Consider the following 24,573-nt stretch of genomic DNA (forward strand, 5'->3'; position numbering starts at 1 on the left):
AGTCTGCGTGCAGTAGTAACTGTCATGTCGACTTAGCCCGTGCACACACTGGCCAGTCCCTAACCTTCCCTTTTCTTACACGTCAGGCACCCCTAAGGTAGGCCCAAAGTACCCCTGTGGGCAGGGTGCAGTGTATGTGAAAGGTAGGACATGCCCTGGTGTGCGTGGCATGTCCGGATAGTGAATTACAGCCAATTTCGTTTTTCACTATTGCAAGGCTATCTGTTCCCCATATGACTGAATGGGAAGTTTGTTTATAACATCTTATAAACATAACTGGCCTTGGGAACTAGGTGGGAAAATACATTTTTGTATGCCTCTACTCAGAATCTAACGATGTATCTTTTAGTAAGGGTGATTTTTACATTCTGTGTTTGAAAATACCACTTTTAGGAAGTAGGTATTTTCCTGCTCAGTTATCCTGTGTGCCTCTGCTGGAATGTGGATTGCCTGTATTGGCTTTGGACGACAGATGGCTAGGAAGCAAGGGTGGCTCCCGATAGTCTAGGTAGGTCAGGAAAGGGCTGAATAGACCTGGGCTGCGATGGGGGGGGGGAAGAGGCAGGAGATTTCCTAGCACCTCAAAGGGCCTGATCTGCCTCTGACAATACTGTCTCCACCCCCGTCAGGGAAATCACACCAGAGTGTCAGGATCTTACCGGATAAAGGTTCTGCAGGAGCGCCACCGAGTTTCAGGATGCTGTTGCTAATTCCCAACTTTCCACCCTCACCCAGTGTATCTATCAAACCCTAGAATACACAGGTGATTGTGGAAAGAGGGGAAACAAAACAAGGAAAGAGGGGTAGTATCCAGAGAACGGCAGTCTTCACCTCATCTGCGGTCTGGGGACTTGGAAATCAAGGAAAGCACAAAGAGTGAGTGAATACCTCGAGTTTATAGGAAAATATACCCTAACCCCCCGCCACACCTTAAACGAGGGATAACAGTAGGAGAATGAATACCTAGCTTGAGGAAACAGGGATGATTGACCTGAGCGTTCTAAAAGATTTAACTGGAAGGGCACTGGTACGAGTTAAGGAATGCACACCTGTTCTCCAGCGTCTTCCATCTGTTCTTTAACTAGAGGTCCAAAACACAGGGACAGTGATGAGTAGTATTATATTAAAGGTATACCACACCCCCTGTCTACCCCTGCACAGTACCGTTGTCTTGAAGGAAGAACTCTGTACTACGTCCGCTTCACCACCTTCAACCCAAACGTAGGTTAACACCAGATCCAGACCTCTCCCCAAATGCGGTGGATATCGCTCGTCTCTGGGAGGCTAACTAAAACAGGACTGCAAATAGAGGACAGTATAGGGAATTGCCGGTACTTGAGAGACGGGAGAGCAGGGGACGGGAGCGGTTAAACCCGGCCGGCCCACGGGACACAATCCGGAAAGGCGGGCGGAGCACACCGCTACCCGTGTTATCCTGATAATACCGGGAAACAGGAAAGAATAGCGCCTTACGCGCTTAAGTCAAAAATGTCCCGAGCAGAGGGAGGCGGACTCGGCAAGTCAGAGCTCTGACGATATGGCTGAATTAACAATAGATCAGCCCATATGTCTAGGTTGTGGGGAGGGACTCGAAAGGCAAGGAACAAGGAATCCTCGGGTCTAACAATTCTCCAAGGACGGGTCGGAACAACAGGAAGTCACCACAACAGCCTGAGGAGCAACACTGGAACGCGAAGCCTCGAGCTCACCGGAAGTCAGGCTTTTCTACTCGCCTGACTTCGTTGCACATGCGCAGTAGCGAGCGGCCATGTTGAAGGGGATCGCGCTCTTCCGTGGTCTGTGTTCGGCAAGCATGACACAGAGAAGGCAGAACTGGTTTGGGCTGGCACGGACACCCTCTGCCTAGAGCAGTGGTTCCCAAACTTTTTTGACCCGTGGCTCCCTTGACCTAATTGGCGGTTGGCCGTGGCTCCCCACCATTTTTTTACCGGTGGGCGGGGTCTTGTAAGCCCGACCTCTGGAGTACTTCCTGTTGTCTCCCTTAAGTTAATTGGGATGCAATGAAGGTATTATAATCATATTTGTAACAAAATAAAAAGATAACAGTTGTTTAATAAAAACGTGTTAAGTGAGAAACAATACAAGATTAATAGCAAAATATGTTTCCATGCAACTTTTTTTAACCACAAGGCAGCAGATGCAACAGAGAGCACACACATGCTGCAGTGATGCAAACTGTGTGCCTGGTCCCAAACCCTTATTTATGCCAGCTGCTGCTTTCAGTAGCTTTTGGTACTGAGACCCACTCTGAGAAAATGGAACAATGGGTTTGGTCTGTCGTAATCAGTATCACCATCATTATTTTTACACTAAAATGCGGGGTCCATGGAACTCGTTAAATAAAGAAATCGTGATAATAAGGCTTATGATTTCTTTTACGAGCTCCGTGGAGCCCGCCTTTTCAGTGGAAAAATAATGCTGGTGATACTATTATTTAAAATGCCATGCCGATCTTCGGCCCAACCTCAGTTTTTTACTTGAACTAGTCTTGATGGGCGCCATGTTGTTTCTAAACACAAAGTCAGAGCATTGCATGCCAAAAAAACATCAAAATGGCTTCCTCCTTCGGAAAATTCCAGCCTTCGTGGAAGCATCAGGGGCCCACTGACTGCTGGAGGACACGACGGGTGAGGACAGTCTGAATACCCCCACCGTATTTACGGTTCCATTCCAACCCTCCCTCTCACTCCTGGAGGGGGCTTGAGCCATCTGCAACATCCTGGTGGGCCTTACTACTGGTCGAGAGGGCCCATGCCTACCCCACCGAAATTGAGTGAAGAGATGTGTGGGATAGATAGACTGCAAAGGAACGTCATTTGGTAAAACCACGTGCTTACCACACAGCAGTCAGCACCGAAACAGGGCATCAGGGGCCAAGTACAGAACGCTTGCATCAGTGCAAAAGCAGGGCCAATCTATTGCGCTATTTTTGCTGTTTGTGCAATACTAGAGCGAGAAGTCTATGATTCTTCTCCATGACCCAGAAAGATAGTCACACAAGAGAAAATTGAGACAGCAGATAACACAACCATCTCCAACACTTGCTACGCTTATAAGCCTTTTTTCTTTGTAAATCATACAGATTTTAACACAGAAATCCAGACTAATAAACAAAATAACATCCTTAATAAGGAGCTTTCGGGCACTGTGCGTGGCACCTGTCATAAAGCAACAATGGGAGCGCAGCAGAACATCTTTGAGTCGCAGATGGACTGGAGTCATGAACGGAGAGCATGTTCATCGAAGTATTTATTTTATTTTTTTGCATATTTATATAGCGCTAACTCGACCAGAACGTATTGGAGCGCTTTACATAGCGCCGTATTTACATTACACATTCAGGCAAGGGGAGATTAAGTGATTTGCCCAGAATCACAGGATGTGGACGCGACCCGAGGCTCGAACCCTGGTTTTAAGCACCAAAGTCGGCAGTCTAGCCTACGGACCACATCCTCTCCCCAAGTATTCCTGCACGGAGGCACCCCGGGACATGGTGGCCCCTGGATCGGCCGCAATCAGTTTACCAGTCACTAGTTTCACCAGGGAATGTCAAACTCGCCCTTCTTGGGGCCACTGCTCTCAAAGAGGGATGCACGCCTGAGACAAAAGTCTAAAACACTTCCAAAGCTTCCGTTTCTAGGATTACACCCAGCACCCTGCAGAGATGGGCAAGCAGAAGCCTCGATAGGGGAAAAGTATGAGGGACGTGTCTTTCCTACGGTGCTTAGTTCTCCAGGTCAGAGAGGGAGAAGTGAAAGATCAGAGAGCGAGGGAAGAGAGAAGTAAACAACAGCTTAGGTCACGGGGGGTTGCTAAATTAGATAGCTACGGGTCAAATAAGTTCAACGAGAAGAAGAGGAACAAGGGAGAGACCAGAGAGCGCATGGAGAATAGAAGGAAAAAAGGAACGGATCATTTGAGAATAAGGGAGCTGAGATGTGGTGGAAAGCAAAAGAAGAACAAATGAGAGAACACGTGGTGAGGAAAGAAAAAGGCGTTCAGAGAAACAAGAGAGCACAAATCTCACATTTACAAGAAAGTGCGCATCGGGGGCGCGGCACTACAAGCCCTTGCTTACTTACCGATTTCCTGGTGAAGAGGGTCCCATGAGGCACGGCACAACACGGGGATCAGCAACAACGATCCTCGAACGCTCCAAGCTTGCTATGGCAGTAATGCTTACACTGCGCATCTTAAAGCACGTATGATGCGTGCATACGTACGCACGTACGCGTTTGGCGGCAGCTTGCTCTTGGCCAAAACCATTCTGAAGGTGGCATTTCTAAACCCCCCCGCATGTTGCGCTGCGGTTGCAATTTCCATGACCCACATCCTGCGCGGCAGCGCGGCGCCCCTGGCTTCTCATCACGGCGCACCAGGGTGCCGCGGCGCACACTTTGGGAACCACTGGTTTACTGGATCAGGTGAAGAAATTGATCTTGGAGGCGAGGGGGTGCGGGGGGGGGGGGGATAGGGAGAAGTTATTGAGACAGGTTGAGTGCAGATATATTCTGAGAATAGGAATGAAAGAACCTTCAGGATTAAATACGGGCAAAGAGATGTTTACATTTCTATGAAATTGAACTTATTTCTATTTCTTGCTTCATGAGTTTAAAAGTTTTTTTTAACTTAGTACGTATTATCAGCCTTATTTAAATATTTAGTGTACACAGTTATTGATTATTTTTTGTTTTGTTTACTTACAGGACCGTATACAAATATGTGCTTTGTCATCCTATTGAGAATGAAGGAGAGCTAAGATATCTTTTTGGATTTAATTATCTACTGGCGGTCGCCAGTAGATAGTTATAGTTAGGACCGTGTTTCCATAGGAAATCCGCAACATTCTATTTGGAATAACTTTGGCGCCGGTTGACGTATCCTCGCGAAATTTTCAAAATAGGTGGGCGCTCCGCTCCTCTCCTACCCTGAAAGTCTCGGGGGGATTCGTCAAGCGGGGACTGAGAAAAAAGGGGGGTCCCAAAACGCGTTTTCCCCATGCAATTTTCCATAGGGACCTTTAGTCCAAGGTACAGCCCGAACGGCTGAACAGAATTACTTGAAATTTGGCAAAGAGGTAGTCCTCAGCTGAGGGATGTGCCTTTTGCATATATGGAGTCAATCTGTTCAGTAGTTCCTGAGAAAATTGCAGTTAAAAGCACATACATATCTATAGCCGCGCACCGTGCGCGCACTGTGCGCGCACCGTGCGCGCACCCTAACGTGCGCGAGCGTAATTCTGATTGGTGGTTTCATGTCAGTCAACGTTCGAATCGGTCGAAATCAGGAAGTGTCGGCCGCCATTTTGTTTGTTTTCAGTGCGAGAGTGAAAAAGGAAGGTGGCGAACGTGAAAAGGGAGCAGGGTAGAGAGTTCCTGACCCCCTAGCCTTTGTCAGGGGGTCCCTAAAGGACCCCGAAGGGTGAAAAAAACATTTTATTTTTTTTTCAAAAAATCGCGGGGTGCGCGCACAGTGCGAGCACCGTGAAAAACCTTTAAAAACAAAAAATATATAAAAAATATAATAAAACATACATAACTTAGCATTTAAAAAGCTGTACAAATTCACTTAAAAAACCATAGGTTTCACACACGTTATAGTTAGGAATTAGCATTTAAAAAACCTTGCAAATTCACTTAAAAACCAAAGGTTTCACACATGTTATAGTTAGCTGGACATTTCACTCGTAAAAAACCATTGAAATTCCCCCATTATAGTTAGTTCAGATAACTATAACTCGCCCATCTAGCGTAACGTGGGCACGCGGTGCGCGTAGGTCACCGCGTGCCCACCGTGCGTGCACGGCACTAACTGCGTAAAGTGGGCACGCGGTGCGCAAAGCGCACTGCGTGCTCACTGTGCGCGCACGGTGCGCGAAGCGCACCGTGCGCGCACGGAACGAGCTGCGTTAAGTGGGCGCGCACGCCACGAATGGCGTAAAGTAACTTAGCATTTAAAAAACCGTACAAATTCACTGAAAAAACCATAGGTTTCACACACGTTATAGTTAGGAATTAGCATTTAAAAAACCTTGCAAATTCACTGAAAAAACCATAGGTTTCACACATGTTATAGTTAGCGGAAATTTTACTGATAAAAAACCAATGAAATTCCCCCGTTATAGTTAGTGCAGGAAACTATAACTCACGCGACCGCAATCTTCTGCTGATGACATATGTGTCTTTATGAAAAAAAAATATTTGTAATATATGTATAGCTAAAAATTTATGGAAGAAGACATGGGCAAATAAGTGTCTAAATACAGTATTAGCATCAGCAGAGGATTGCGGTCGCGTGAGTTATAGTTTCCTGCACTAACTATAATATATATATTTTTTTTTTGTGTGTGTGAATTTGCTTTCCCTTCTTTGCAGATAGCTCAATAGGGCGTGATATGTGAATGCTGTTCAGTTTATATATTACAAGGAGGCAATCTATTAATTTTAGAATATCATTTACTTTTAAAGGTTTGAGGTATACCCCGATTGCCAGAAATAGTGATTCCATCTCCAGTAAGGCCTCTAATTTGACTTCCATCCAGAATGATGCACCCAGATTAATTTTGACCTATAACCGTCAACATCACAGTTTGCGTAAGATTTTTAAGAAAAATTGGTCGCTAATCCGCTTTGATCCTGTAATAGGTAGCAATATGCCCAATGCCCCTGCTGTAACCTTTCGGGAAGCCCGGTCTATGAGCGATATGCTAGTAAAGAGCAGTCCCGAACTAAGCAGTAACACCGGTAATTGGCTACAAGCCAGTAAGGGATTCATTAAGTGTTCCTCTTGCAAGGCTTGCACATTGGGCAGAAATACCACTACCTATTTATCTCCATTTGCCAGCTCTTCCTGTAAGATTACCAAAAAACTAACATGCAGGACAGATTTTGTGGTTTATGTGCTGGAGTGTACGTGTGGCCTGCGATATATTGGCAGCACCAAATTGCAGGCACACAAACGTATACTCCAGCACATGAGGGCAATCACGAATCATGACACATCATACCCCGTAGCAAGACATTTCGGTGACAAACACAACAGTAACCTTAAAGATCTCAGCTACTTTGTCATCGATTCTGTGCCTCCACTAAGACGTGGGGGGGATCGGGAAGCCATCCTTCGAAAACTTGAGACGCGGTACATTTTGGAGCTAGACTCCAAGGTACCTAACGGGTTAAATGCCAGTGAGGACTTCTATACTTGGCTCTAACCATTGGCTTTACCGCAACTGTCCCGATGAAACATCCTGCATAGCATGTTATAGTATTTATTCCGCGCCTCTGTTCGGATTCTATATGACTGTTGAGCTTCGTTGTTCGTTTTTCCATGTCATTTTTTTATTATTTTTTAATAGCAGCCACCACTTTTTTCCCTGTCTCCTCTTTTTTGTTGTTTTTTTTTTTTAAAAGAACCAGATATTGGTTCTGTTTCTGATTGCACTATCAACACTTTCTTGAACGTAGCTTCATTTAGAAGGTCCTAGGAACATAAGTGGGTAATTCTGTTACCTTTTTTTAGTGGGGCATAGTTTAACATGAGTTGGAATGGATTAAACCAGTTAGTAACTCAACTGATTTGATATGAAATCAGTTGTTCCCATGCGCAAACCAAATATGAGAAATGACGTGTATTTAAGGTGAAATATGTTTACAACTCTGTCTCATAATTAGATGGAGTCTATACATTTGCTGCGTTAAACTAATGAAATAATATTATTAATAATTTTTTATGTAAACGTTTTTTCAACCTGTCGTGTTCTCTATTTTGTATGGTTTTCTCCATCTTGTGCCTACCGATTTAGATAAGTTTATCTATCTTTGTTTATCATTGTTTCCAGAGACCCATTGTTGACCTTATTGTCTTGTTGGGGTACAAAATGTATTTTACATGTATTATTACTAATTTTGGTATTACAAGACAATTTCTGATTTTCAAAACCACGATATTTAAATCTGTTGTCTAGGTTCATGATTACGTTGTCACGTTATTATGCACTTGCACTTTAAATACTCAGGCTTTCTCTGTTAGCGTCATGTGACCAAGGCCTCCAGTAGGTCGAAACGCGTCATGGCGGTGGTGCAGGTTACGGAGTAAAATAAAGAATTAAGAGCACCTATTCCTGGGTCCGTGTTCGTCTTTGGCGTTTCCATGCAGCGCATCTTGTGAGGCGATTCCTTGTGGCATATATATATATATATATATATATATATTTTTTTTTTTGTGTGTGTGAATTTGCTTTCCCTTCTTTGCAGATAGCTCAATAGGGCGTGATATGTGAATGCTGTTCAGTTTATATATTACAAGGAGGCAATCTATTAATTTTAGAATATCATTTACTTTTAAAGGTTTGAGGTATTTGTATCAGTTTATACCCAACAGGGCTATAGTATACTGGAACTTAGGTTCGATACCATGACTTTTAAGGCAGCATGTTTTAAAATGTTACCTCATCAGTTGCTCTTATGGCATATATGTGTATCAGCTCGCATTTCTTTGCATGTTAATTTTGCCCAATGGGGCATAAATGATGTATTAATGAGAATATACAAGGCAGCATTCTCGTTTCAGTTTTAATAATTGTAAAAACGTAATACTTTGCATACTACAATATGGCTACGATGTTTATTTGAATTTGAATATGAAAGTCCATTTTCCATGTTTAAGGTACAATCAAATGAAGGCGTTTGCAGTTCGCAGGCGTCGTGAGAAAGTTTTAACAGGAGCCTAAACGTGTCTGACGCTTCTTGTGATTTTATGTCTACCATAAACATTTGAATAATTCTGATTATCAGCATTATGTGGAGTGCGGTATCTGTGTCTATGAGAACGGAAAAGTTTTAAGAAGTAAAAACACCGGGGTGTTCTAGGTGCACCCCATTCGATTTGGTAGCATACTATCATACGCAGCTAACAAAAGTGATATATATATATATATATATATTTATACATATATTTGTTGTAGATGTAATGAGCAAAGAACACCTTATTTGACATGCTGGTACTCGTGGACGTCAATACATCAAAATGCCTGGGGTAGCGGAAAAGATATCACACGCCCTTTGACCTCCACTTTCATTCACACACATACATACAAATGCACTTGCTCACACAAACACACTCTCACCGGCAAGCATGAACAATACATACAATTAAAAGCATTTTTTACTTACCTCAGCTGCCATGGAAGGCAATATTCCAGCTTATTGTACTCTTTTTATTACACGATTAGTGAATAATATATTTTATATATTCACTATTAGTGTAGTAAAACATTGACAGAAAATAAAGAGAGTGGAGCCCCGCTGCCCCTATGTTCATGGCACTGAATTTGCCACCTGTGAGGCCTAGGGTCGCACACAGCGCTATGGGTAGCAAAGGGCGTAAGGGGTCGGGTCGCAGCGACCCCTCAATGACATCCATGCTGATGGCAGAATAACACAGCGAGCTTATGTGCCTCCTACAGAGGTGTATGCTTAACTTGCAGGTCGGAGATTTAATCCAGAGGCTGACCAAGACGATCTCCCTCTTGAGTGACTAGAAATGCATACTAATGAGTGACCTATTCTAGCATTTGAGCCCAATGCCACAGACTACAGCGGTTGCTACATCTTTTCTACCCGAGTTATATACCCTGGTCGCTGGAGACAGCCTGTTACAGTGTTCACCCGAGCCTTTCAATAGAAGACAGCACTATACACGTGCTGATAACACAAGATGTGGTGTATTTCTGGTGGCTGACGTTCAGTTTCCAAGCTAGAGTCACCCAGTGGGCCGGTGCAAGATGCAGACTTTTTTTTTAAAACCCAACGAAAAGCATAACAAAGTTAAAGAGGGACAGATTGAATGCTCAATGCTGCAAGAATTAGAACGGACATCACTTGCCAAAAATAGATTCAGGTCTGCATTGTACTTCCGGGATTCCAGTGATGTAGTGAGGATGAGCTGGGATTGGGGCTAGTTGCTGGATACAGGCTGGTTGAGGCTGAGGGCTCACGGTGCCCTGGAGGGACCCAATCAAACTAGCGCCACAGTTAACATCCAGGTTTAGGGGCCAGTTGTAGTCTCCAATCTCACTCTGGAGGGTCACAATTAGGATTATAGGGTGCCAAAGGGGGCCACGAGTCTCAGGAGACATGGAGGGCTTGATGGATATTCAAACTGCTGAAGCTCAGAAAGGGAAAGCCACTGACGCTGGGTTCTGTGGTGTTGCAATAAGGGCATGCGGGACAGGTAAACTGACGCAACACTAAGAGGCAGGGGGTAGGGAGGCAGGGAGGGAGGGAGAGTAGAATTTGTTCGCCTTCAGGCCTTTTAGGATAGACAGTTAAATAAAATATGCTACTAGGGGTACCCTCTACGCCAGAGGCTTGGTGTAATACTAGTTCTTAATAGATATGCAAGTGGGACACATTTTGAAAGACCTGTAATTTGAAATAAATTTGGACATGAAAACGCTCATTCACAAGTATAGTTGATCAAAAAAAAACTCAGAAAAGTCTTCTGAAAAAAAAAAAGAAAACAGGAAATGCATTTTTATTTATTTTGTAAAGCGCCACCCAACCGAGGAAGTGTCAACCCCTTCCATAGAGCCGACAAGTAAGCCATCGAGGCAGTAAGCTCAAAGATAACAAATAACGGTTCTCAACAGCAATCACAATGGCACAGTGAGGGATACATTCACTGAATAAAATACCCACAGCTGGCTCTATAGCTGCAGGAAGAAGGAAGGACTAAAAGCGGAAAAAAGATGGTGGCAGAAGGTCTCTCAAATCAACATGTACTAATGTTTTATATACTTGTACTGGGTTTTAAAACAATGTTTCTTATTGGATCAAGAACCATTTATACCTGATGAGAACGGAACACTATTTACTAGATAGCACTGTTTAATTAGCTGGAAAAATTGACATTCTGTAAAATGACGCTGAGTGATGTTTATTTGATTTTAAGGATTTTACATATACACAAAACTGCTTTTACCTTTACTTCTGAATAAATGTAGAGATAGATTACTTCCTGCATCCGATCAGATTATGTATTACTTTTTAAGAGCATTTGTGTGATCATTGTTTCAATTTTTTGCTAATTAAATTTTTTTTTATATATATTTTTTTTGCTAATTAAAAAAATTTATTATATATATATATATATTTCTTTTTTTCTATGAGAGAGACACCTAGAGCAGAAAGGAGAAACGAGTGTACATGGAAGATAATGTGCAGAACTACAGTACAGTTTGGTAGCGGCGGAAAATAAAAGATAAAAAATGCACAAGGCGTCGTCATCTTTGTGTGGAAATATTGAAAGACTCGACGAGTCTGTTAGACGACGCAACTCTCGTTTTGGTGGGGCAAGGAATGCTCGAGAAGTGCGAGAAATATATATATATATATATATATCCAAAATTATTTCCTCACAGAAATGTGACGGCTCCAGTGCACGAAGGATTTCAAGCACTTTATTTCAAACTCAAGAGACAGGCTGGCAGTCCATCTTTAGTCACTTGCCATAACTCCTTACGCGTGCGTGCACGGCACTAACTGCGTAAAGTGGGCGCGCGGTGCGCGAAGCGCACCGCGTGCTTACTGTGCGCGCACGGAACGAACTGCGTTAAGTGGGCGCGCACGCCACGAATGGCGTAAAGTAACTTAGCATTTAAAAAACCGTACAAATTCACTGAAAAAACCATAGGTTTCACACACGTTATAGTTAGGAATTAGCATTTAAAAAACCTTGCAAATTCACTGAAAAAACCATAGGTTTCACACATGTTATAGTTAGCGGAAATTTTACTGATAAAAAACCAGTGAAATTCCCCCGTTATAGTTAGTGTAGGCAACTATAACTCACGCGACCGCAATCTTCTGCTGATGACATATGTGTCTTTATGAAAAAAAAATATTTGAAATATATGTATAGCTAAAAATGTATGGAAGAAGACATGGGCAAATAAGTGTCTAAATACAGTATTAGCATCAGCAGAGGATTGCGGTCGCGTGAGTTATAGTTGCCTACACTAACTATAACGGGGGAATTTCACTGGTTTTTTATCAGTAAAATTTCCGCTAACTATAACATGTGTGAAACCTATGGTTTTTTCAGTGAATATATATATATATATATATATATATATATATATATATATATATATATATATATATATTATATATATATTTATATTTATATATATATATATATTTCTATGAGAGACACCTCGAGCAGAAAGGAGCCACGAGTGTACATGAAGATAATGTGCAGAACTACAGTACAATACAAAGACAAAAAGCACGAAGGTGGGACCCTAGAACCAATGGGAGGGGGGCGAGGAGAGTTTGAAAGGAGAATAAGCAGAAAGGCAGCAAAGGAGAATAACTCAGTGAAAAAAGTACATTAGTTATTTGCGAGATGAGCATCTCACATCAACTGGTAGTGAATTCCAAATGGCAGGAGCTGCGCCAGAAAAGGACTGTGTGGCTTTGCCGAATTTAGAATGACTTTGATCAAGAGTGAATTTACTGAAGCTCAGACTTATTAGAAAAATAGTTGAACAGCAGTGCAGACGTCCTTAAGAGATAGCATGGGTTGATAGTTTTTAAGAAGTGGGAGGCTTTTGCAGCTATTACAATGTGAGCAGTTTGTGAGACAGATAGGTCTTAATCCACAATACCAGTGACTTAACCTCATCTACTGGAGTAGGTGAGAAACCATTGTTGAGCCCAGACTGCCTAATTTTAAACTTCTGTGGATGTCTATTGAGGATCACTAACCTAAGGAAGTTCACTTCAACCCAACTGTGGAATTGTGTTCGTCACTTTTCATATTACCAATGTTCTCTGGTGAAGAGATTTTAAAGTATTGTTGGATATCACTTGCATAGTGGTGAATCTCAGCCTCTGCCTCCTTCATCAATGTGCAAGTTGAATGGGCGCATTGATAAATCTATGAAGGATCCTACACGACAGGTATAGGATCGGAGGCTGGTTGGTTTTGTGGAAGTGAGCAGTCGGGTACTATCCCACTACATTTGGCACTGCTGTCATCACACTTCGCTCTGAGGCAATTTTGTAGCTTTTGCATCCAGTAGTGCACCAGTACATGAAGTGCGTCTGCTGTCAGATTTAGCCATGTCTACTTACAAGTAGTGTTGCCGCGGTCACATTTAGAACTGTTGTGTTTCGAGTACTGGTGCAACCATCGCATTTGGCCTTCTCTCACTATACACAGTACTGCCCACAACGGCATTTAGCACTCCAGCCCTATAGACAGTAATGTTGGTCACATGTAGCACTGCCCTCACTCCAGGTAGAACAGCTGTAGCCATATTCAACACAACCTCCTTATGGAAAGAACTGCCACTGTTTTGGTGGCACAATTAATTGCAGCAGCCAACTGGTAACATTTAACTTGCAAGCCCTGTATACATTTTGTACCATATACTGGGGACTTACAGGCACGTCAAATACGCCAATCCATTATTAGCCAATTGCACATACATTTGAGGGGTCGGAGCACATGCAGTGGGCAGGTCAGCAGGGCCTAGTGCACTTGATAATCGAAAAACCAGACGCATAGGTCCAAAAATGTGTGAGGGGGGTGTTCAACAAAAGATTCCTTTCCTTACACAGTGCAAGAGTTACAGTAACCACCAGGTTACTACAGAACAATGCGAGTGTAGATACTATGGCATCGCCACACAAACACTTGTGTAACCGATACTCATGATGGCGACCTTAGATTCAGATAGATTCACAGTTGCCTCACTGCATGCATGCACAAACACACAAAATATATTTCACCGCACAACCCACCACAGCAGACACTACTCACCCTGGTGCAGCTTTGTGTGCTGCCTCCACTGCATTGCGCACATCCTTCCTGTTGCCATCTGCGACGTAGGCTACTACATCTCCACTCTGGCTGCAGACAGGTCGTGAGTACATACCATCTGGCCTCTTCTGCGCTCCAGCATAGTACAGTTTATATGTGCGGTCAACGCTGCAGAGAGAACAAGAGTGCAATCCACGTCAGCAAACATATCCACTATAACCACAGACCAAACCCCCAACTAAGACAGGGCTGCGGATCAGTCACCTGCATACTTGGCAATGTCAGCCATGAGCCTCTGCCTAAAAGTAAACCACAGGATGATGCATCCACAAAAAAGTCCAGAATTCCTGTTGTCTGTTGGCTATTTCCTTTATGTTGCCTTTTCATAAAAAAACAGCCAATGAGCCTCTGCCTAGTCCTATCAGACTTAGAGACACTACCCATTGGGACGAAAGTCCTCTTTGGATAAAGTGAACCATCGCACCATTTGCATTTTACTAGCCTGTCCTATGTTTTTTCTTCAAGAAACTTAATTTGAGACTCCGCAGGAACTGCTCCACATTTTGTGCTGTTCATCGACGGAGCTGAGCTATATTGATAGGTGTCACCCAGGCTGAATCTCCAATTTGTGAGATGACTGGGAGTGGTGGCAGCATGCTCGCCATTCAGAAGTTAATTTGCAAAAGACCAAAGTCAGTCAAGCCTGTGGCAAGTGCAGAGCATCAACGTAGAGGATGTCTGAGCATCAGTGTCGACGTCTAGATACTGATGGACTCTGAGGTGATATTCTGTACCACCATAGACCTGACTGATTGTAGTCTTTTTCAAATCACCTTTATGGTGTGCTAGGATTTGAAATAACGTTTGACTCCACCTTCAATTAACTCCAAACTAATACTGATCTTGACTCAAAGGGTTAGATTGGGATCAAAAATAGGCCCCAACACCCTAAAAAGTGGCTCACATTTGCAGATTGCGCCTTTTCACAAAACACAGCTTCAGTGTTTTAAGTATTATAAAAAAGGAGGGGATTTTCTCTAAAAGAGGTACGTTTTCTTAACTTCACTGAGATAAAAAAATATGCAAGTGTTGGCAGGACTATTTGTGTATGTATTAGTTAACACTGGTGAACCACACCTAAATATAAGTGAGGCCACTTCTGCTCAGGGCCCCTGCTCAATCTGCATACATTAACTGGATGGCCTAGCAAGAGACTGGGAATGACACCTCCGCCTGTTGGCAAAAGGGAGGTAATAGTGGCCCAACTGCCTCCGGAAAGCCCGTTCAGGCCCCACTGAGCCCAAATTGCCCACCAAGCTGGCCAAAAAAGCGTCCGACAGCTGCATCTCAGATACTGGGCCCATTGCCCGAGGGCCCGCCTTACCAATCCGATCCTGTTGACTCATACTGCCATAACAGACATTTGATCTCACTCTTTTTGCTCCTTGATGATGTTTAAGCAAACATGATTGTTAAAGTTTATTTGGCCTTGTGACAGGACGGATATGCCTCTCCACACTGCCTGACACTCTCCTACCTGGAAAAAGGCACAGAACATTTGCCAGCCCTTGCTTCCTCCCACTTGGTCGACTCCCATGGCAGGTTAGGGGCGCCAAACTCTACATCTCAAGAATAACAGCAGACATGTGGGTTGTAGACTCACAGACCAGAGCCTTGTTACCTACGCTTCACTGCCGCCAGATGCAGGGTTGTGAATAGGTGGTAGTAGGTTGGGTGAAAGACATAACCTATTTCCCTATTTTTCCAGAAAAAGCTGAATAAGTGCACAGAGCTTCGTGCTGCCAAATGCCACGTTAGGTTATCCTAAAAGGAGGGGAGGGGCTTTCCATATAAAATGAGCAGAGCCATGAGAAAGGCAGTCTTCGGTCCCTTCAATCAAGTATCATTGAGACGAGAGAATGTGGGGGCCAAACATACCCAGATTCAATCAAGTAAGAGACCCAAGGCAAAGCAGAGGGGGGTGAACTGCAATGCTACTATCTGGTCCGGCTTTTGCGCTAGTGGTGCCCGGTGTGCCACCCTTTGACAGCCTTCAACACGGATTTCTCACTACCACTCTCCAATAAAGCCCCTTATCTCTCCATAGCACCTCTTTCATATGCATTTCATTTGTTTTATAGTGCTACTCATACAGGTGTAGGGTATGAGAGCACTTTTTTCACACATACAGACACACACTATGAAAACAAAGAATCATACATGTGTAAATCCGTCTATAGAAAATGTTGCACAAGACAATGAGGGTTAGGAGATGTAGGAATCACATGCCATCCATACTAGTAGGCAGTATATTTTCAGTGTTTCATCTGAAGAAGCCCAATCTCAGGATTTAAAAAGTATGCCATTTGTTGGAGGTTGACTTTACTAAGAATTAATTTCTACCCAAACATACCCTTTTTAGCAACATAAGGATAATAAAAAAAAAAAAAATTGAAAAAAGCATACCGTTCTAATCTGTACCATGCACTTTTCATGCAGCTCTTCGACGACAGTTCATAGGTCACTGTGCTACATCAGGATTGTAACTTATGAACTGTAAGTAACAAAAGGATGTCTGAGACAAAAGCAGTAACCCACTGTGCCATTTACATAAAGGCAAATGCTACTTACCAGTATGCATCTGTTCTTGGCATGTAGAGCTGCAGATCTACACACTGTGCATAGATCGCCATCTGGTGTTGGACCCGGATGTTTGCAGTTGTTTTTCCTCTTGGAAAGTCTTTGGAAGTCACGAGGTATGTGACTCCTCCTTTGGATCGCATTGCGCATGGGCTTCGGCTCCATCGTCAGATTGTTTTTCGCCAGCAGGGAAATGATGGAGCGTAGTAATTAGCAGTTAAGATGCTCATGCGTGCTGTATCTAAATAAGATAAACTGGAACAGATAAAGGTAGCCGAGGAGGCGGGTGGGCGTGTGTAGATTCGCAGCTCTACATGCCAAGAACAGATGCATACTGGTAAGTAGCATTTGCCGTTCGAGGCATATGAGTTGCAGATTACACACTGTGCATAGATTATATAGCAGTACTCACTCCTAGCGGCGACTACCAGTATCTGGTGCAGTGGTTTGAAACAATGTTTTGAGTACAGCCTGGCCCACACTAGCTTGTTGCTTAGGTTGCACATCTACACAATAGTGTTTAGTTGTTTGCGGCTTTTGTCGGAGGAGAACATGGCGGCCGTGAGTTAAGCGGTCGCTGCCCTGTCGGTGGTTTCTCCCGCTTTTGCTGTTGCACGGCGCTCAATATGCCCGCAAGGGTGCGGAAGTGCTCTAAAGTAAATCCCCATATTTTTTCTACCTGGTAATCGTCGAGGGATGTGCGTTGGTGCCGCGACTATCTTCCCTTGCTGCTGCCTCAGATCTAAGGAAGGGCTGGAGATAGGCAGCACGTCGGCTGCTCTGCGGCGGTTTCCCCCGAGGCGTATCCGGGGGTAGGAGTGGCAGAGTCAGCACCTGGAAGGCAGCGGGAGCACTCAAACTGGAGGCAGAGGCGGTGGCAAACTGCGGGGACATTAAAACATGCTGGCGAGCCCCTGAAGGTTTGGAGGAAGGTTTGGTAGGGGGTGGCAAGACGAGGGCAGTCACAATTGAACTGGGGGGGAGGGGGGAGTGTGTGAGGGCGAGGGGAGTAAAGGCGGCAAAAACAGTAAAAACAGGGCTGAAAGTCTACGTCTGGAAAAACTTGACAGCTCTCTTTCTGCTCTGTATTGCTTGAGACAAAAGGGTCTTCCCCCCCCCCTTCCTCCGTTCCGGCTCCTACTTATACAAAAAGCAGTAATAAAGGAAGTAAGGGGAAGGAGTCAAGGCAGGTAGAAGCAAAGCTCGACAGTGGCATTGAGGTGAGCAAGTTCGATAAAACAAGCAGACCACAAAAAATAAAATGGAGTCAAATCGGAACTATTCAACAAACGTGGGACTCCATCTGAGCTGGACCTACAAGTGGCTAAGGAGTGCGGGGTATTAAGAGATAACATTAAAACACCCCCTGGTAACAAGGAGCACCCTGTTGGGAAGTCAGCGGAGAACATTGAGGAAAGTTCTTCTCCCTATCGGGTATATAAGGGAAAAGGTCCAAAAAATATAAGGAAAAAAGGTCCTTTCTCAGACGCTAAAATCAAAGTGTCCCCCTCGCTGAGGTCATACTTCAAGGTTTTGCCTCAAGTCTTAGACGTGGCAAAGCAGGGGGAAGCTCTTAGGGCAGACAGCGCCCCGTCAGACTCGGAGACACAGCCTCAGCCTCACCTCCATTCTAAAATGGCAGCAGAGACTTCTCAGCCCTCGACTGACCTTCACCCTCTGTTAAATGTGGGCACAGATCTTTTGACCATCCCTGGTCTGCCTCCAAATCTATCGGTGGCACATATTGAGCTGAAAGATAAACTGCAGGTGGGTCAGCTCCCTCAGCCAAATTAATCAGTTGCACCAGATATACTAGCAACCTCTGAAATCAACGAGATTATGGTCTCAAATAATCTCCCAGTAGATGAGGTTGTAGTTATTGATGCCACTTTTGGGGGAGTAGTGGCGGTAGCGGAAGAGGCAAACGTGGGCACGGAGGTGCCTCTAAGTGACAAACCTCCCTCAGAAACTTCGTTAGAACTACTATTCTTTGCAATGACATCTGATATTAAAAAAGGTTTTGCTACTTCGGAGTCTAACCAGGGAAACATTAGACTCTTTTGTGAGTCTCTGGAGAAAATATTAGACATCTTAAACTCCAGGACGGGGGTATTAGAAAACTCGGTGGAAGAACTTAAAACTGACCTGGGAGCGGCCAAAGAGGAGATCTCCTCACTTAAAAAAGAAGAGGCGGCACTTCGCGACCGAATTGAGTCTTTAGAGAACTACTCCAGGCGCAATCATTTACGCCTTTTGAAGGTGCCGGAAGGAAAAGCGGGGGAGGATTTAAAATCCTTTATTGTGTCCCTTATCAAGGAAGTTGTACAGATTGACGCATCAGAAGAAGAGCTGAGGCGGGATATACAGAGAATACACAGAGACCCTTTTAGGAGAAATCCTCAACGGACTTCCTTACCTTTGAATTAAAAGAAAAAATATTATCTGCCGCCCTTAAATTGAAATCATTGAAATCTAGAGATTTTATTTTTGAGATTAGATCAGACCTTTCGCGTGTTACTCTGGATCGCCAATGGGAGTTGGAAAAGAGAATGGAAGATTTCAAGAAGTTGGGGGCTGTTGTCCAACTCAAATTCCCACCTCAATTAAGGATTATGCTTAATAACAAGATGCACAACACTCGAACGGTGCAGGAGGCGGATGATCTTTTAGAAAGCTTAAAATTAACTCCCTACACGATAAAGAATGTAGTTTTGCTCTACATCTGCCGGTTTCTTCATGATGGAGACACTATAGGTATTATATGAGTGTAGCAAAAATCAAGATTGGGCTTATGCTTAACCACTTGGGTTTCCACTGGGTATACACGACTTAGTTATATTAATTTCCCTTTTTGGATATATTTATTTATTTAGCACTAGCATTTTCATAAAATAAAAGTAAAAATTTAGGCAGAGCGGGGGTCCACCGGCGGGTAGAACCTGGGTTCCAGGTAAATGGGGTTTGGGTTCTCCAAGGGGGGGGGAGGGATATGGATATGGATATGGGGGAGGTAGCATGGGGTAGGGAGCAGAGGGGTACAAAAAAAGAAAAAATAATCCTCATTCGTCTTTTAGGCTTAGCATATTATCGTTTCTGTTTTAGGTCAGGCATTAATTTCTTGCAGGTGGGGGTAGAGTTGTATGATGGTCTCCCCAATCCTCCTTGAAAATGCTTCAAATATTATCATGGAATGCGAATGGCCTCCGATTTAAGAATAGGGGAGAAAGAATTTTGCAATACCTCAGAGATTCACCTGCACAAATAACTCATCTCACAAAAAAAGAAATTACCGATTTATGTCAATCAATCAAAATCAGCTTTATTCGATAAGTTAATTTCAAACCATAAAAGCATGTGCAGTTCAATATTTATACAATACAGGAACATATAGATTAAAAACGTTAATACAATTTTAAAATGGCTCATATAAACGATATAATGGAAGTTTGTGCAAAATAGCAATCTTAAGGGCAATACAGGGTCAAATTATTATCATTTTTCTTTGCATATCCATAGATTTGGCTCTCACTATGTACAGTTCTACATTCAAGGATTTAGTTCTGTGCAATACAAATAGATTAAAAATTTATATATTTTAAAAAAAGGTCAAAATGGGCTTTACAATAAAAATGTACATATGAAGCCACAGTCTTGAAATGAAGGAAAATCAATTATTATCGTTATGTTTTGAATAATCATAAATTATATAGATTATCACTTTTCAGGCGGAAAGAAAGATAGCCCCCTTGAGCAATATTAGGATGCTTTTGGGGGATACACCCAAATCAACGTTGGGTACCTTATGTTTAAAGCAGTCCGTCATAACATTTTTTTGAAATTAAATGGTACGTCTTCAGTAGTATTTAGGCACTATCACTATTCGCAGAAGGATCTGAAGCTATGTTATTTCGACATTTAATGAGATTCTTTAAGAAGAATATAACGTTTGGAATTATACATTCATTGTCAAGACGTTTAAGCATCATAAAAGCGGGACGACATTGTCGAATGCCCCAGATTTATGTCAAAAACGTAGGTGGGTGGAACACTGTTTCTGTTCTGAGCAATCGGCCAATGTTAGAGGGGTTGCTATATTAATTAAAAGACAAGCCAATGTTAGCCCCCAGATTCTAGTGGCAGATGGGTTATATTAACGATCTTGGTGGAAGGTACCCCTATTAATATAGTTGGTTATTACGGTCCTAATCAGGATGATCCTACAACTTTAAAAACAATTTTTTCAAATCTATTGGGGCTCCCGGATAAGATAATTTTTGCCAGGGACTTTAATATAGTACTGAATCCGTCATTGGATAAATTCCCACACAGCAGAGCTAATGTCCTGTCTAAATCCAGAGCCTTTTTAAAAATAATGATGAAACAAAATGCGCTAATAGATGTCTGGAGGGAGAGGTCGGACACCCAACTGGGTGTATCCTTTAATAACAAAATATAGTCATAAATCCAGGATAGACTACATTCTGATTAGCCATGAGTTAAGAAGTCACATTAAAGACATAGGTTATTCGACTCCTCACCTATCGGACCATGCAGCCATTTGGATGCATTGCGATTTTGTGGGGAAAGCTCAGCAAAAGGTCTGGTCGTTCGATCGCACAATCATTTTAGATAAAGAGGAGATTAGTTATCTGTCTCAGGAGATAAAAATCTTTTTGGATATTAATGTTGGTTCAGCTGATGCTACTCTGGTTTGGGACACCCTAAAATCTTTTTTGAGGGGGTTAGTTATGAATAGGACCTCTTACAAAAATAGGAAATATAGGGAGGAAATTTCACTTATAGAGTCTCAAATGAAGGAGGTAGAAAAAGGCATCAGGGAAGAGATAGATCAGGAGAATAATCAAATATTAAAAGCTAAATTGGAATCCCTGAAAGCGCTTCTGGACAGTATAGTTCAGGTTAGAATTTCGAACAGGTGGGAGGTGAGCAGGCTTGCCCACTTCGAGTATGGCGAGGGAGCTGGCAAATTATTGGCCTGGAAGGCCAAATCAGACAGGGCACGAAGTTACATAAAAAAATTAAATGTCGCAGATTCCAACATACCAACAAGCAATGAGGACAGGATAATATCACTGCTAGAGACTGGTTAAATTCGGTCCACCTCCCAGCCCTCAAATCTATTCAACGGGATAGCCTAGAGGTGGAAATCTCACAACAGGAGGTGAGGAAGGCCCTCTCCGCCTGTAAAGCTGGCAAGGCGGACGGACCGGATGGTCTTCCGGCCGAAGTTTACAAATCCCTGGGCGAAGAGATAATTCCATTCTTGACCATACTCTTTAATAATATTCTAGTGGATGGGGCAAAACCACCAACATCGTGGGGAGAAGCAAACATCACTTTGATCTTAAAATCAGATAAAACCTCCACTAACTGCGAGTCATACAGACCCATTTCACTCCTCAACTCTGACTATAAGATTTTTACTAGGATCTTGACCGATAGGTTAGGAGCAGTGGTAGGAGTTCAACTGCATACGGACCAGAAGGTTTTTTTTAAAAGGTAGAAATCTCTTCGATCTTACGCACGACCTGATAGGTGCGATTGATTTCTCCTCAAATTTCACTCTACCACTGGCTGCTATGACGCTTGACGCGACGAAAGCCTTTGATAGGGTGAACTGGATTTATCTGGCTGCCGTCCACGAGAAATTTAACTTTGGCCCAAGATTTTGCCGAATTATTAAACTTATATATAGTGACCCGTCGGCAAGGCTGATAGTGAATAATAAACTAACCAAGCCTTTCAGCATAAAGAAAGGAACAAGACAGGGCTGCCCCTTTTCCCCCCTCCTCTTCGATCTGTATATAGAGCCATTTGCTCAAAGTCTCAGGGAGGAATCGGCCATATTACCATTCAAAAGTGGCATATGGGAGAGGAAGGTAGCCCTGTAAGCAGACGACATTTTAATCTTGTCGTCTGACTTAGAAACATAATTTCCTCAAGTCATTAGGCTAGCCGAAATTATGACTTGGAACATGCCAAAGGGTCGATATCACACCAAGGATGAGATGAGGTATCTGGGAGTTAAAATCGTCCCAAAAATTGAGAAGATAGCCAGAGTGAATCTTCTTAACACCTTTAAAGAGAGCCAAAAACAAATGAGATCATGGGCTCACCTCCCTCCGACCATCTTAGGAAGGGTTAACCTGATTAAAATGGTAATTCTACCAAGGGTAACCTTTCTGTTTAATAACATTCCATTACATTTTGAAAAACATTTGATAGATAGATACACGCAGGCAATAAATTCATTTGTGTGGGCCTATAAAGCAACCAGGATCTCTTGCAAAAATGTAAGACGGAGAAGAGAAAAGGGTGGTCTTGCTCTCCCGGATGTCCAGTATTACGTGTGGGCTTTTCAACTAACCCACTCAAGAATGCTGTTGAAATCCACAGATTCATCAGATAGAGGAAAGATGTTTACAGCAATGTTATATCAGGCAGGGCTTCCCTATGAAGGTTTTCTTTTTAAATATGGAGACAAAAAATTCTTTTAAAAAGTTAGGCTGAAGGTTCTTTGGGGCGCAGTTCAAATATGGGCTAGAATTAAAATCCTAACTGGTCTGGAGTATTACTCAAGATTAGCTCCATTATGGGATAGCCCGGGGACCCCAAGATGTCTTAAAGACATGTTGGCCATACCATTAAAAACTGCAGGTTTATCAACATGGGGAGACTTAACGGAGGATGGTTCTCTCCTTTCTTGGGCGACCTTTGATGATAAATTGGAAGGAAGCATGTCTATTTTATTTAGAAATCTGTTTATTAAGTTTTTAAAGTTTTGCAGCAGGAATCATACAATACATCACATAATGGCAGAGAGTATAGTTACAACTGATGCACAGTAAAGTCTCAGAACACATCACATATAATCAGAACACTTTGCACCAGGTGAGGGGCGTTCAGCATTGACTAAAGTTGTAACCTGTGAGTCTGTAGGGATAACTATCATCACGCGTGGTGTTGCAGTCACAGCACTAGCGGAAAGCATCAGGCCGCAGTCTCTTTTGTCAAAGACGTACGTTGTACAGTGCACCCCCAGATCGATATTCAAACAGCGCTGAACTGCCAGCCTACAACTGGGGAACCGTCCCTTCTACCACATAACAACTAAAACAACATCCAACAGCAGCTCTCAAGTTTGAATTCTAGGCGCCCTTCTCCCTCAAACCCCCCTCCCGTCGAGCCCCTCCCCCGGCCCCCACCCCCTGGAATGTCGTATTTACTATCATCCGGACTGCAGTATGTATGGACGCCAATATCTAATCAGGCATACCCAGCGCCGCGACACCCCGCCTGATCGGACAGCCCCCCTGCAGCATACGCAGCTCCTGCAGCTCGCCCCCGTCCCCAGCCAGGGCCACCCCATCAGATTGTAACAGGACCTGAAGCATCTCTCCCCATTGGGACGCGATCGGCGTCATCCGGAGGCCCAGTGTTTCCTCCCTCCGAAGTGCCACCTCCTCCGCCTTGGCCCAGACCAGAAAAGAGCCGCGCCACGCCCACACGTGTGGTGTGGCGTCTGCCTTCCAGCGCTTAGTGATAAGTCGCTTTGCCACTATGATCCCCAGATCTATAAAACGGGAGGCTACCTTAACCGGGGGCGACCTATGAAAGAGGTGCAACAGGTAAGTAGGCCACTCAGAGGGGATCTCCCGTCCCGTGCACCTGCGGAGCATCCCGTGTATCGCCTGCCAGTATGTATTCAGTTCCGGGCAGCCCCACAACATGTGAAGCAAATCAGCATCAACCTCCGCACAGCGGGGACAGCTGGCATCCACACGGTGGAAATATCTATTAATGGCAGCAGGCGTTAGATAGGCCCTATGCAAGACGAAGAACTGTATTTGGCGGAATCTCACCCTCCTCGGCCCTTGTAGCGCCCTTTCCCATTCTTTATCCGCCATGGGGCGGGCAAGGTCTCCCTCCCACTTCCCGCGTAGTGCCCCCAAGCTTGGTGCTGCATGCGTGCGTAAGGCCGCAGCAAACCATTTAATCAGGTGCCCCCCTCGACCCAACACATGGAGATATTGCATCACCAGGTGTTTTTCCGGCTCCTCCCGT

The 24,573-nt window shown here is 43.7% G+C and overlaps 1 protein-coding gene across 1 annotated transcript in view; it reads right to left on the reverse strand.

The window, feature by feature from the left end:
* Positions 1 to 24,573, reverse strand: part of ALDH16A1 (aldehyde dehydrogenase 16 family member A1) — a 680,379-nt gene that overhangs the window by 282,979 nt on the left and 372,827 nt on the right. The window contains exon 13 of the mRNA XM_085616325.1: positions 13,849 to 14,016. Within this exon, the coding sequence (XP_085472451.1) occupies positions 13,849 to 14,016 (168 nt within the window). The remainder of the gene's footprint in view (positions 1 to 13,848; positions 14,017 to 24,573) is intronic.

Source organism: Triturus cristatus, chromosome 7 (genome assembly GCF_964204655.1).
Source record: "Triturus cristatus chromosome 7, aTriCri1.1, whole genome shotgun sequence".
NCBI lineage: Eukaryota > Metazoa > Chordata > Amphibia > Caudata > Salamandridae > Triturus > Triturus cristatus.